We start from the raw sequence: 14,497 nt of genomic DNA, 5'->3' as shown, positions 1-14,497 counted from the left end.
TTTCCAGAAATAATAGATTTTTTCCAAAATAATAATAACTCACGATGGTAATAATATTAATAAATATATAAAAAATATAAAGAAACTGTTTTTGATACTACATATGTAGTATTTAGACTAATTTATTATGCAAAGTATATACATCTAAATCTAAATACGGATGCATAAATATGCTTAAACAGTATCTCTAGTACACTTAAAAGGTACTTTAAGTGCAAATAGGAGATCTGTATACTTACTTCTGTAGGAGGATGGCTTATCTAAACAGAAACCATAATTTATTATACAATAATAAAACATCTAGGGAATTATCCCAACTTGAGGCAATTTTTTAATAATATTCACATAATTATTTTAAAGAGCCTATATACCATTTTCTAATGTTATATAAAGAAAAGAGAGCTTTGGGGTGTTTATTGATGGTATAGTATGACAAGCCCTTCTATATTTGTAGCACTCAGATGACAATGCAAGCTAAATCATATACCTATACATAATGGTTCAAATAGTTATAATTTATAATCATCATAAAGATGTCATAATAGATGAACTGATACCCAGACCAAGAGATGTTATAATATATGGACAGGAACCCAAACAAAAAAAGTTTTTAATATAAAAGGTTTTTAATATAGCTGTTCGTGCAGTACTAAACATAAACTTATTAATATTGATTTTAAACATGCAGATATGTTTTGCAGATAATTGGACTAATAGACAATAGAAAGAGAAAAAGAGGTGGGAAAGTGAATCAAAAAGGCCGACAGGTAAAGAAGAAAAAAGTATTCAAAAAAGAGGACACAGTTAAATATGATCCTAGTTTATGGTAGGATACTGCTTGTGTTTATCCAAACCCAGTGCTAAATTTCTTCTTTGATTAGTGGGGCATTTGTGCTCAGCTGTAGCACGTCTCAATCAGACTTTCTTTAATCAGAACCAGTCTAGAGGCAGCCGTGTATTATAAGGACTAAGGAACTCATTCAGAGTCGGTCGAAGCGGCCGCACGGTCGTACGGGAAAATGGGCCGGATATGCAAATGATTCCCTCACAAGTTGCGTCCCTAAGTTTTATATCGGTAGCTGGCCAACCAAGGGGAGGAAGCGGTCGGAATTCCAAAAAATACGCCGCCTTCTTGTACGCATTGCACGTCATCTCCGGGCATATAAGGATTAATCGAGACCATCGGGAACCATCAGAACTGGTCGTAGAGCTTAAGGTTGACCATACCCTCTTTTAAGCTCTACGATCATGTCAGTGTAAAAACCTCCCATGTCACATGTGCCATGACGCTACTGTGTTAATTATGCACTCCCATAAACCGTATGCACTCCCATAAAACGCTGTTCGCATAATTAGGCACGTCTGCGTTCGGATCTCCACTCCCCCGTTTTCAAGCACCTTCCCCTGTTACCACCCACAAACGCCTCAATCTGTCACTCAAACTACCAACCTGGCTGTGTTCAAGGAGAGAGAAATTTCTGATCGTAGCGGCTAGTTTGCGCACGCGCATTGCGAACTCTACACATGCGCAGTACAGCGAACATCGGTGGCGTGCGGCCGCTTCGACCGACTCTGAATGAGGTCCTAAGTGTGTTATAACACAAAGAGGGGTATTCAATATGAAACGTTAACTTCACTGTCGATATGTATATATGGGCATTTTTCCAGAATATTTTCTATCTCATCAGTGTTGTTCATTGATTTAGTTTATTTGTTTCCTCTATTTCTTGGTTTGCTACCATATTGAACAGCTGCAGGGGGATAATTGTTTTGTGACTCCATTCAGCACCGGAGAATTTCTATTTCTCTACATCACCTGATTGACCTTTACCCAACGGTAGCATTGGTTGCTATTAGCTGACACTATCCTCCAATGGACTGCTACCTTAGGGTATTTAGCCGGGCTCCAGACAACAGGAAGTTGCCTGTACAATGTCATTAGTTCCAATGTATTCTTGCTGTTGCAGCGTTCCAGGTTCCAAGCTGCTTTCTTCCAGTGATACTCTCCTACTGTTTACCCATGGTGTGTGTGTACTCAGTATGTCATTTGAGTACTATCTCTGAAGTGTCATCATCCTGTGCCAGTTCTGCCTCTGGAACCGCAGTGTATGCACTCAGTACGTCATCCGAGGACAATCTCCTAGTGTCATCCTCCTGTGCCAATTCTGCGTCGGGAACCACAGTCTGTGTACTTAATTTGTCATCCAAGTACAAACTCCTAGTGCCATTCTCCTGTGCCAGTTCTGCGTCTGAAGCCACAGTGTGTGTACTTAATACATAATTCAAGTACAATTTCCTAGTGCCATTCTCCTGTGTCCACCCTGCATCTGGATTATTATTATTATTATCGTTTATTTATATGGCGCCACAAGTGTTCCGCAGCGCCCTACAAAGTACATAAACAAATAGGTTAATTTACAGTGACTTACAGAGCAATACAATACAATACAGTGCAAGGATAATGTACATTGCTACATTCGCGACCATAACACCCAGATAAGCAACAATGCAAAGCAACCAAGTGTTATGTGCCCTGGTGGAGAGTAAGAAGTAGATGAAGGTAGAGTAAGGAGAAGCACAAGAGGGTAGAGGGCCCTGCTCATAGGAGCTTACATTCTAAAGGGGAGGGACAGACAAACAGGGGTTGACACAGACGGGGTAGGCAGGGAGGATTGAGTATGTAGCAGCAAGTTAAGAAGAGAGCTGGAAGGCTTTGGTGAAAAAGTGGGTCTTGAGAGCCCGTTTGAAGGATTGAAGAGAGGTGGAGAGGCTGATGGGAAGCGGGAGAGAGTTCCAAAGGTGGGGAGCAGAGCGGCCAACAGGGTATGTACCCAGTACATCACCCAAGTGCAAAACTTCCAGTATCATTCTACTGTGCTTTCCCTGTGATAGTGTTATTCCATTTCCCACTTGTTCCAGATACCTTACCAAAGGGCAGCGACCTGCTTGCTGGGTGCAGCTTAAGCCCAAATCCCGCTTAGAGGGGTCATTGGTAAACACCTCCCTGTAAGTTAGACTCCACGCCTTTGGTCAGGTCTATCCAACATCCGGTACTTGTGGATGAGGAAGGCATATATCCAGGCCCCTCCCCTCAGATTCCTTTCTCAACCTGGGTCCATGTCTCCTAATCCCTCTACAGGGGACCACCATAGCCCAAACTTGACAGTTTGTACAGGCCCAATGGAAGCCATAGAATCACAGAGTGCAGGGGTGTTACAAGATCTTGCCTCTCGCATTGAGAATCAGGAGGCAGCACAACATCAGGTGGCTCAATATTTCCAGGACTCTCCAGTCAGTTACTATCCATTCAGTCAATTCTGGCCACTATACTTCCTGTTCCCTCTGGATCTGCTCCAGTTACTCCTCCAGCAGCAGTAACTCAAAAGTCTCATCTACAGTTGGTCTCTCCTGAGCGCTCTGATGGAAACCCCAGATGCTGCCGGTGCTTCATCAATCAGTGCGAGATACAGTTCGAATGTCTGCCCTGGAATTTCCCCACTCCAAGGTCAAAGGTGGCATACATCATCTCCTTATTATCCGAAACTGCCTTGGATTGGGTCTCTCCATTATGGGAGCAAGCTGATCGTCTCCAATTATGAAAATTGTATTTGTTCTTTCAAAAGAATCTTCAGTGAGCCAGACCGGACTGCCTCGGCTTCCTCTGATCTGCTACACGCACAGTGGGCCAGTGTGTGGTTCAATTCCAGACAATCGCTTCCGAGTTAAAGTGGAACGATGAAGCGCTTGGGCAGCATTTCTTCACAAATTGTCAGAGAATGAAGGATGAGTTTGCTTCTCGATGTTCCTGAGTCCTTATATGATGTAATATCTTTACGTATTAAGATTGACTTGCGCCACAGAGCCACAGAGAATAGCAGGCTAGTAAAGGGGGTGAAGATCATTTTAAGGATCGATTTTCGCCAACTGCACGTTCTTTCTCTCATGCACCAACTAAAGAGGAACCTATGCAGGTCAGCAGGTCTCATTTGACTTTGGCTGAGCGAACCCGCAGAACAAGTTTTGCCTTTACTGTGCAGCCCCTGATCATATTCTTAAAGTTTGTTTTCTCCTGAGAGAAATGAGAGACCCTAACTGGTTTCGGGAGCGTCCGGTTTGGTGTGTTAACTAAGCCTCCCCATTCATTGTATAGTCTTTTACCATTCAAGTCGTTTCAAGACTTGAATCAAAAATATTAAAGCCTTAGTGGACTCAGGAGCCGCCAGAAATTTTATTTCTGAATCTCTGACACATGAACTAGGAATCCCAGTTCTCCCTCTTCCAAGCAAAATGGCAATTTCTGGAGTAGATCCTAGGAGACATTATATATTCAGCGACTGTACATGTTTCACTGTGGGTAGGATGCCTACATCAAGAGGAGTTAGAATTATTGGTTCTACCTAAAACTTCCTAATCTCTATTCCTAGGTCTACCATGGCTTAAGACTCATAACCCCAAACTGAACTGGTCCACCATGCATGGCTTGGGGATCCAATTGTTTTCACCAGTGTCTTCCTTGTGTTGTTCCAGTACAAACCCAACAAGTCTCTACTGAATCTTCCCTGAAGCTTCCTACATCAGATCAATTGACTTCTAAACCAGATTCTCTTCTGCCAAAACCATATCAAGATTTCTTTGAAATTTTTTGTGAAAACGCTGCAGACAAATTGCCTCCCCATCGCCCTTGGGACTGCGGCATCGATCTTATCCCCCGGGAAGATGCCACGTCATGGCCATATATAACCTCTTTTGATTCCCGAAACAGCTGCTATGTCCAACTACATAAAAGAAAACCTGGCCAAGAGTTTTATAAGACCACACACTCGAGCGAAGGAGACGCTGTGGCTTTTTGCAGATTACTCTATCATTTTTTAATTTCTGATTAAGTTTAACATGGTTTTATTCTTTTTGATTTTTTTTCTCAACCTGGACGTTATACTTCCGCTACTTGCACACCCTGCCAGATGTAACCTACACAGCACGCCCCAGATGGCTGCCTCGGATGGTTCTTCTTGGGCAGGATGAACAAACATGTGGATCTATTAATTCAGTGCATTTCGTATTTCAAATGTTTCAGTCACCCGTAGATCTCATGCCCGAACTGCAGCACTGTTTGCTGTATTTACTAATCCCTGTTTTGTAAAATGTACTTCCACCCAACTGTATGCTATACTGGTGTGCTATACATCCACTGAAATGCATCGTCCATGGGCAGGATGTACTTCATGTGGATCTATTCACAAAGGGTATATCATACTGCCACACATGTGTCAGTTTCCAATATATTCCTTGGGTCCTTGTATGGTTTATCTCCCACAGTGCAACCTTCTTAGTGCGCCCACCATGGCTGCCTCACCTGGTACACTCGTGGATGGGATGAAAACTACATGGACCTGACTATTATGTTGGGACCCTACTCCTAGCATCAAGATTTTTCAACCACCCATTTTGTGTCATCTCATCTAGGTGTAACCTATTCAACACAGGGTAATCCTACGTAGTGCGCCCAAGACGGCTGCCTCATTTGGTACCTTTGTGGGTGGAATATATAACCCATGGAAGTAATTTCCCAAAATGTCTGCACCAACCCTGCAATATGCTTATTGTGCTCTCTAGGTTTTTGGTTAGTGTTAATTATCTCGGTGTGGTTTTCTATTTTTTTTTTTTTGCAACACAAAATCCTTGTACAATGTACCATGTTTTCTGATGTTTGTAAAGCGACTTTGAGTCCTATGGGAGAAAAGCGCTATATAAATAAAATTATTATTATTATTATCTTCCTCTCCTGCTGGGGTCGGATTCTTCTTTGTCAAGAAGAAAGACGGGGGTCTCAGATCCTGCATAGACTACCGTGGGCTGAATCAAATCACCATAAAAAATAGATATCCTTTGCCACTCATCTCGGAGCTTTTTGATAAAGTTCATGTAGCGTCCCTTTTCACTAAATTGGATCTCTGTGGAGCCTATAATTTAATCCATATTAAGGCAGGGGATGAGTGGAAAACCGCTTTTAATATGAGAGACTGCCTATATAAGTACTTGGTAATGCCTTTTGGCTTGTGTAATGCGCCAGCAGTCTTTCTGAGCTAAGTCAATGAAATCTTCCGAGATGTCCGTTACAAATTTGTTGTAGCCTATATGGACGACATTTTAATTTTTTCAGAGCACCTGCAAACCCATCGTCTACATCTTCGAAGTCATCATCTGTAAGGGAAAATTTCCAAATGTCTTTTTGAACAGTCCTCCGTGACATTTATGGGGCATATCATATCGGGAAATTCCATTCAAATGGATTCAGACAAGCTAAGAGCCATCCAAGACTGGCCGCAAACGAACTTCTTGAAAGCCATCCAACGGTTTCTTGGCTTTTCTAATTATTAAAATTGATTCATTTTAAACTTTTCTACTATCATAGCCTTCATCACGGCTCTCACTAAGGGTGCTAATCCGTCTCGTTGGCCTCCTTGCTCGGTGGCTGCCTTCCAAGCACTCAAAACAGCTTTTTTCATAGCTTCAATTCTTTTTCAACCACAACTTGAGAAACCCTTCACATTAGAAGTCGATGCCTCTTTCGTAGGAGTGGGAGCTGTACTGTCTCAAGTGGCTGAAAATGGGAAGAATCATCCTTGTGGTTTATTTTCTCACAAATTTTCCCTGGCCATGAGGAATTATCCCATAGGGGATCAAGAATTGTTGGCTATGAAATTGGCACTAGAGGAATGGAGACACCTTTTGGAAGGCATTAAATTCCCTATTACAATCATCACCGATCATAAGAATCTCTTTTATCTCAAGACAGCTCATCATTTGAATGCCAAACAAGCTCGATGGTCTCTCTTTTTTTCCAGGTTTTCTGATATATGGAAAAACACTCCTCCTTGGCAAAAGCTTCTATTAACTACAAAAAGTTTGCAGATCATAAACGTCTTGCCGTTCCTCTTCTGAAGATTGATATAGTGTGTGGATGTCAACAAAAAACATTCGACTGAAGGTTCCGAGCATGAAATTTGCTCCACATTTCATTGGACTGTATCGTATTCTTAAAATTATCAATCTGGTGGTGTATAAACTGGAGCTACCTCCTCAGTTGAAGATTTCCCACATTTCATATTTCTCTTCTACGAACATTAATTCTTAATAAATTCCAGCATTCTCCACAAACATTTGCATGCATCTCCACTCATTCTTCTGAGCCATCAATGCTGATCAACCTTTCTCAGTTTTAAGTTTACTGAAATATTGTTTAATAGATGCCAAGTACTCAGATCATTGAAACAGACCTCTCTGTAAATGTATCTATTAATAAACCTGCTAACTATTTCTGGCTTACATTGTCATTTATTTTAGCCCATTGTGCATATTGTCTGTATCCGCTGATAATTTCAAAACAATACTCACTGCTAAACATATAGCATAATTAACTTGCGCAAAAGTAATGCAGCATTTTCTATCAATTTTTGTAATATTTTCTTTATATCTTTTATTTTATCCTTGTACTTTATTTTTGTTATGCAGCACTTTACAGAGAATGCTTATCATTTACATTAGTTCCTGCCTCTGTGGAGTTTACAGTCTAATGCCTCTGCTGCACACATACATATACATACATACATACATACACACACACATATATATATATATATATATATATATATATATATATATATATACAAACCCACAAAAGGGTCCATTATTGTCAGCAGCCAAATAACCTAGAAATATATTTTTTAAATTGTGGTTGAAGCCCAGATTACCTGGGTGAAATTTATGTAAATATATGTATAACATGTAAGTGCAAAGGTAGTGAGCTTGTTAAAATCAAACCTATGGCTCCAAGACAAGTAGGCATCATAGGGAGCAGTGACTGCTCCTTTCCTGTCTGGCAGGGCGGCCTTTAATTGTGCACATGCACATTATCACAATCCCGCGCATGTGCACAAGTGATCAAACTGGTACCCTAGGTAAAATCCGCCACTAATTGGGAGCCAGTTTGCTACCATGTGACTAATATTTCAAAATAAGGATACTTCAATGACCGATTAGCTAGGAATCCTTAGCCTGCACTAAACTTAATTTTCATGTTGCAAATAACATTTGCGAATATACATTTGAAAATATGAAGACATTGCCTAAACTGAATATATTTCCAGTAAAATATTGTTTTTTCTATACATAATGAATTCCATGGTTATAAAATTTACCCTAACGTGATGCGTACAAATAACATCTGGTAACATGTGAGTAGTAAAAGACACCTTTTTATTACCAGATGTATCTATTGGTATTTAAGATTTTGAAAACAGTATGCATTATATGTACCGGTGTTACAGTGGCTGATCTGTGAATGTACTGCAGTAGTGTACACTAAAACTATCCATAAATTGTAGGATTTATTGTACATTTTACAAGACACTATTTCTGTTCTTCCTTACTTCAGCAGGGCAAAGATTGTGGCACAGAGGCCAGAGAAGAAGAGGGCAGCAGTTTTCAAATCAGTGAGGAATGAACATAAAATTACATAGGTATTTCAGAGAGTATTTTGTTTATACTGTATGTGTCTTTTTTAAGTTAGTAATTTGTCACTACTTGTAATTTTGGTAACTGCAGCAGTTTGACATATCTATTTTATGAAGTTTTCTTCATAAAGTAGAAAAAGAGTTTGCCTTACTTTGTAATCACATATCTATCATATTATTCATTGAGAGATGAATAATGATATATTATTGTATTTATGATTGAAAAATCGTCAAAAATAAAATTACAGTTGTGAAATGTAATTTGGGAAAGGAACATTATACTGTTTAGTTAATTAAATTTTTGGTTTTCTGTTTATTAGTCATGGGCATTTTACTTTGTTTTGTTTTTTTCACATGTCTTCAGTGGTACTGGCTAAATGTTTAATGACAAAACTCCACTTAATATGGTACTTTGGTGAGTGCCAGTGGAGATGTTCACATGGAAAGGGCATTAGGTGCAAGAACAGAGGAGATCCCAGGTGAGAGGGATTTTTTTATTAAAATGTCTTCTTAATAATAAATCAAGTCCTAGTGTCCCCATTTCTAAATAAATCTGTAATTATTTCCCCATTTAATACTTTAATAACACAGTGTCACATTTATTTAATATATAATATAGCACCCATTTATGAAATAAATAATGACCCATAAAAATAATAAGTCTATAAATAGCATGCTCCCTGTTGAAACAGTCAGTAAATAACTACAATAATAGTTGCATATGGATTAAAAATGTAAACCCAATTGCCGACACTGTGTGCTCCTCATAAATGTCCAATTATAAATTATTTAATGTCTTTTAAGCCTGCCAACTGCATAAAAGACCACGTAATTAGGAGCAGTCTGTTATATTTCATGGATCATCCCGATTAGCTGGTCATCTATGATTAGGCAGGCTATCACACACTAACACATCTCATGTTGGAAGCTCCTCAGGAGCAGTCCGTTTCAGCAATGGTGGATTTAATTTTTATCTGTGTGTATTTTGTTAGATCATAAACAACTAGATACAAGGTAAGTATACACTCAGAGCCACATTATTATGTATACATTTCTAGTACTAGGTAGAACCTTTGGTCAGAGCAGCCTGAATTGTTTATGCCATGGATTCAGCAAGGTGCTGGAAGCTTCCTTAGAGATTCTGATCCATGGTGACATGATAGCATCGTACAGTTGCTGCAGTTTTATCAGTTGCACATTCGTGCTGCTAATCTGTCATTCCACCACATCCCAAAAGTGCTCTTTTGCATTGACTGTGGGGGCCACTGGAGTACACTGAACTCATTGTCATGCTTGTATACCCAGCCTGAGATTATGTGCTTTGTGACATAGGGACCAATGTATCAAGCTTCATTTTGCAAAAAATATGCGATTAAATCATTATCGCTTGATAAATGCGATAATGTAGTATCAGTTATGGTGCATACACACGATCAGATTTTTCCTTCAGATATGAACGATAACGATTTAAAAATCGTTCAGTCGTTCATATCGGAAGGAAAATCGTTCATATCTGACATGCCTGAACGATGGACGATCAACGATGCGCGTTCCCGATGGTCAGATAACGATTTCTGATATCTGATGTGTTTGCAGTCAGACTTGGACGATTCCATTCATTTTAATGCAGTCAAAAATCGTTCAATCGTTCAAATCGTTCAAATCGTTCAAAACTTTGGTCAAATCGTTCAAATCGTTCAATCGTTCATCTGACAAATCTGACAAGTCTGACAAATCTGACCGTGTGTACGCTCCATTAGATGTATTAAGCAGGAAATTAAAGTTTTTTTGTGAAAGATGATTGCAATAGTTTTGTTTTTTAAAGATCTCATAACCTCTGGCTTGCAATTGAAAAGTGGTAAAAATACAATATTTTTTAATGTATCATTCAATTTTTGCAAATATTTATCAGATTTTCTTGCTCCTGTTTATGGCATGCAGTCGGGAAGCCGATGGTCGAAATGCCGACCGCCGGCTTTCCGACTGGCTAAACCCGGCAGGGGTCTAATGATAGGCGTCGAAAACCCGACGCCTATCATTATCCTACGCAATGAGCCTGACGCCCGGCATACCGAACGAAGGTAAGCTGGGCGGAGGGCACAGACAGCCGCAGGTTGGGTTAGGATAGGGGCTCCCGGGCGGACTTAGAGTTAGGCACCCCCCCGGGAGGGTTAGGCTAGGGGAAGGGGGGGGTTAGGCACCCCTGGGGGGAGGTTAGGGTTAGGCTTCCCCGGGAGGGTTAGGTTTAGTCTGCGGGGCAGTGGGGGTTAGGTTTAGTTACTTACAGGGGGGGTTATGGTTAGGCACTTGGGTGGAGGTTAGGGTTAGGCACCCCTAAGGGAGGGTTAGGGGGGGGGGAGAGGGTTAGTAATAGCAAAAAAAACGTACCTGTCGGGATCTTCTGTTGCCGTCTTCCGGCTTCGGGATTTTATACCGATCCCTGTCAGGTGGCGTAGAAATAGCTTTTTTATAAAAAGATTTAGGAGAAGAGGTTCTGAGAGCCTATCTATGTATGAAAAGACCTCCCATGTTTTCCAGCTTCTCCTTTTCCTTGGCCTACTTGTTACTAGTGAGTAAGAGCCTTCATCAGTCTACTTAAATTGAATTTTTAATTGTAATTAATTATTTGACACGTGTAAGTAAATTGATCCACAATATGTAATATATTTTAATTTATTCATTAAATTAAGCTTTTCTTCCTCCTCCACAGAGCGACAAAACAAGGGAATTGTTTGTGGTTTTGATGAAGGCGCATGCTCCGCTTCTTTCCGGTGCATGCACAATGCTTCAGAATCCAGAGTGTTGGCCAACGAATTTGCGAAAAGTATAAATAATATCACATCTCAAAACTAGTTTCATAACCCACAGTGGTTTTTCGCAATGCGATGTTATTCGTAACTCTTTTGCTACATGCTGCTGATAAAAAAAATTTTTCACGCATTTTGATAATAGGAGGATTGTTTTTGCAAAAATAATGTGAAAATGACACATTAGGCCCCATGATACATTATTCTGTTTGAAACTAACCATCGGAAGTTAGCGGGGTTGGAAAAAACATTTTTTTTTGGTTTAAACCATTTTTTTTGTTTGCAATAATGTTTTAATGAAAACAATAAAAGAACCCTGCTTATTATATTAATACTGTGAAACATTGCTATGTATTAGAAACCTTGATCAACCATGTTTTAATGCTTTTTAACATTAACAATCCAAAATTATTAGGTTTTGATATTATTGTACATCTCTTTTACTAGATGTGCCTACATTGAACGACTATTACATCTGAATATATGTATATAGACATAAACATACAAAGTACATTCAGAGATGAAATTGAAAAGAAGAATAAGTTAACGTTAAGCATTAGTCCTACTTATTTTATCATTAAATAAATCTGAATGTATTGCAAATGGCAAAAGCACTTTTCAGAGAAACACACTCAAAAAAAAAGTTAATTAGCACTTGGCATGTCACTGGCATTAAACATTTTGAATAAAAACACTAGTTTAGAGGTCTTTGCACTTAGCTCTACATCCTTTTCTGATCTCATATTTTATCTCATTAAAATAGAGCCAGACTAAGGGCGCACATCCACTTGCTGATTTCTATGAGCGATTGAACGATAATAATATCGTTCAATCGCTCATGAATCGGGCACATTAATGTCAGAAACGACCAGCGATGCGCGCTCCCGCTGGTAGTTTCCGACATCAACCATCGCCCGAACATTCTGGTCAACATGACGATAATATCAGGTTGAGCATGTTTGGGAATGATCGATGTGCCTACACTGAACGACTGATCATTCAGTGTAGGCACAGCACAGACTGTGAAATGACTGCATGATTACAATGTCGTAATCGTGCTGTCATTTCAAAGTCTGCTAGTGGATATGCCCCATAAGGGGTATATTTACTAAAGTACAGGTTTTTAGAAGTGGAGATGTTGCCCATGGCAACCAATCAGATTCTACTTAACATTTATCTAGCACCTTCTAGAAGATAACAGCTAGAATCTGATTAGTTGCTATGGGCATCATCTCCATTTCTAAAAACCTGCACTTTAGTAAATGTACCCCTAAGTCTTCCTTCTTTCCTTTCCTTTCCTTCCTTCCTTCCTCTCACTAGGACTGAAGCTTTTGAATTGAAATAAACTTGAAGGAGATTTAACCATGAGGTATATTGCCTCTTTAATGTGTTGAAGTTGTTTACCCTTAAGATTGAGAATGTTAGTTGTGGTTTTCTTCTGTCCTATATGATTGTTAGGAGAGGAGTTAGTGGAGTCTTAGCTGATGCTTCTCAAATTTGGTACCTCTCTGATCTGGTACACCCTCCCTATTTCTATGTTGTGTGTGTTAATTTACTGTATTGGTGCAGCTCACTCAAATAAAGACCACAAGCAACAAGAATGTGGAATAATACCAGGGCGGATTTCCTTATAATAGGCTGTTTAAGAAGTCACTGTGCTGTGCCTGTAGTCACAGCATAATTAAAAAAAGAGTTTTTTGTTTTTTTTAAACATTTGGTTTAAACCAAGGTGGTTTAAACTGGCCAACCCTGGAAGTTAGAATAGAATAGCCTGTGGCGATAATGGAATGCACATGGTCAGCAACCATACTCTTTTAAACAATTGTCAATTGGTATGAAAGACCTAATGTGTGCCAATAATACATTCTCCCCATCATTCCACCATTAGCATGAAACACAGGATGTATCCATTGATTTAAGTTGTTTATGCCAAATTTTAACCTTGTCTTCTGCCTTGTCTCAGCAGAAATCAAGATTTGTCAGATCAGACAACCTTTATGCCAATCTTCAGCTGTTTTGGTGAGCCTCTAGCCACTATAGCCTCAGTTTACTGTTCTTCATAGCTGACATGAGTGGAACCACCCTCTTCAAGATTCAACATGTTGTGCAGTCTGTGATGCTCTTCTATATAGCAATGTTGTAGCACATGGTTAATTTAATTACTATCGCCTGTCAGATTGGACCAGTATGGCCATTCTTCTTTGATCTCTCTCATTAACAAGGCATTTTTCACCCATAGAACTGTAGCTCACTTGATGTTTTTTGTTTTGTAATCATGTTCTGTAAATTGTAGAAACATGTCTGCATGCTTTTGTGCATTATGTTATGATCACATGATTTGGCTGATTACATATTTTCATTAATTGTAGGCTCAGAGTTGTATCTTTAATGTAAACATCATGTTTGACTTGTATAAAATTGTACAGGTATACCTAATAAAGAGGCAACTGAGAGTATTTTTTTTTTTACTTTTTATATACTGCCCCCTTTCCCCAATATAGATGGAACTATTACTGTTCCCCTTGAGCACTGGAGTATGTTACAACTTTTTCTAGGCAATTTAGCAACATTTCAAATCCTCTTGCCACAACACACTTGATGCATTTCTCCATTATGGAAACCAGGGCTGCCATGAGAAAATACCCATCACCTGAAAATACAGTGACATTACAAGGAGGGATTGTGAACACCTCCACAGTTGCAGAGTAATCTGTCTGTAAATAGGCATCATGTTAATTAATGCTGTCATATCAAAATACCGACAAATGTTTATTTTAGTTTGGGGTACTGGATAGTTATACTACAGTATGTTAGTATACAGGGTGGAGCGGTTTGGTTGGGTGAGTTGGGTTTGTGTAATGTCTATTTCATTGTTCCTTGTTTATGTGTATTTTTATATTGTGGTTTGTGAAATTATGTAATGTTTGACTGTGTTATGGTTCATTTGGAGCTCACGGGTGTCCTATCTTTCCTTCACATTTTGTTCTCTCTTCTGGTACTCCCTGTTTGATTTTTGTCCCAATGGTGTGACTGTTTTATCATGGAATGTGCGAGGTCTGAATGACAAGATAAAAGGTTCTTGGTGTTGTCTAAGATGAAATCCTTTAAACCTGATATTGTATGTTTTTTGGAGAATCATCTTGTAAAGTTTTAGCTCTTGGTTAGGGTGGTCCTTTC

At 39.3% G+C, this 14,497-nt stretch overlaps 1 protein-coding gene across 4 annotated transcripts in view; it reads left to right on the top strand.

Annotated features, from left to right (window-relative positions):
* FAM120B (family with sequence similarity 120 member B) overlaps window positions 1-13,776 on the top strand; it is a 273,166-nt gene extending 259,390 nt beyond the window's left edge. Inside the window, exons 10-11 of one of the 4 annotated variants that reach the window (XM_088457412.1) lie at window positions 8,438-8,519; window positions 13,287-13,776. In XM_088457412.1, the coding sequence (XP_088313538.1) occupies window positions 8,438-8,496 (59 nt within the window). In that variant the 3' untranslated portion in view covers window positions 8,497-8,519; window positions 13,287-13,776. Of the gene's footprint in view, window positions 1-701; window positions 768-8,434; window positions 8,520-13,283 lie in introns of those variants that run through there. The other 3 variants (XM_088457410.1, XM_088457411.1, XM_088457413.1) reach the window with 3 other exon arrangements.
* The last annotated feature ends 721 nt before the right edge of the window (window positions 13,777-14,497 follow it).

Source organism: Taudactylus pleione, unplaced genomic scaffold, assembly GCF_031769625.1.
Source record: "Taudactylus pleione unplaced genomic scaffold, aTauple2 ptg000760l, whole genome shotgun sequence".
Classification (NCBI taxonomy): domain Eukaryota; kingdom Metazoa; phylum Chordata; class Amphibia; order Anura; family Myobatrachidae; genus Taudactylus; species Taudactylus pleione.
This window is presented reverse-complemented; position numbering and strand designations above follow the sequence as displayed.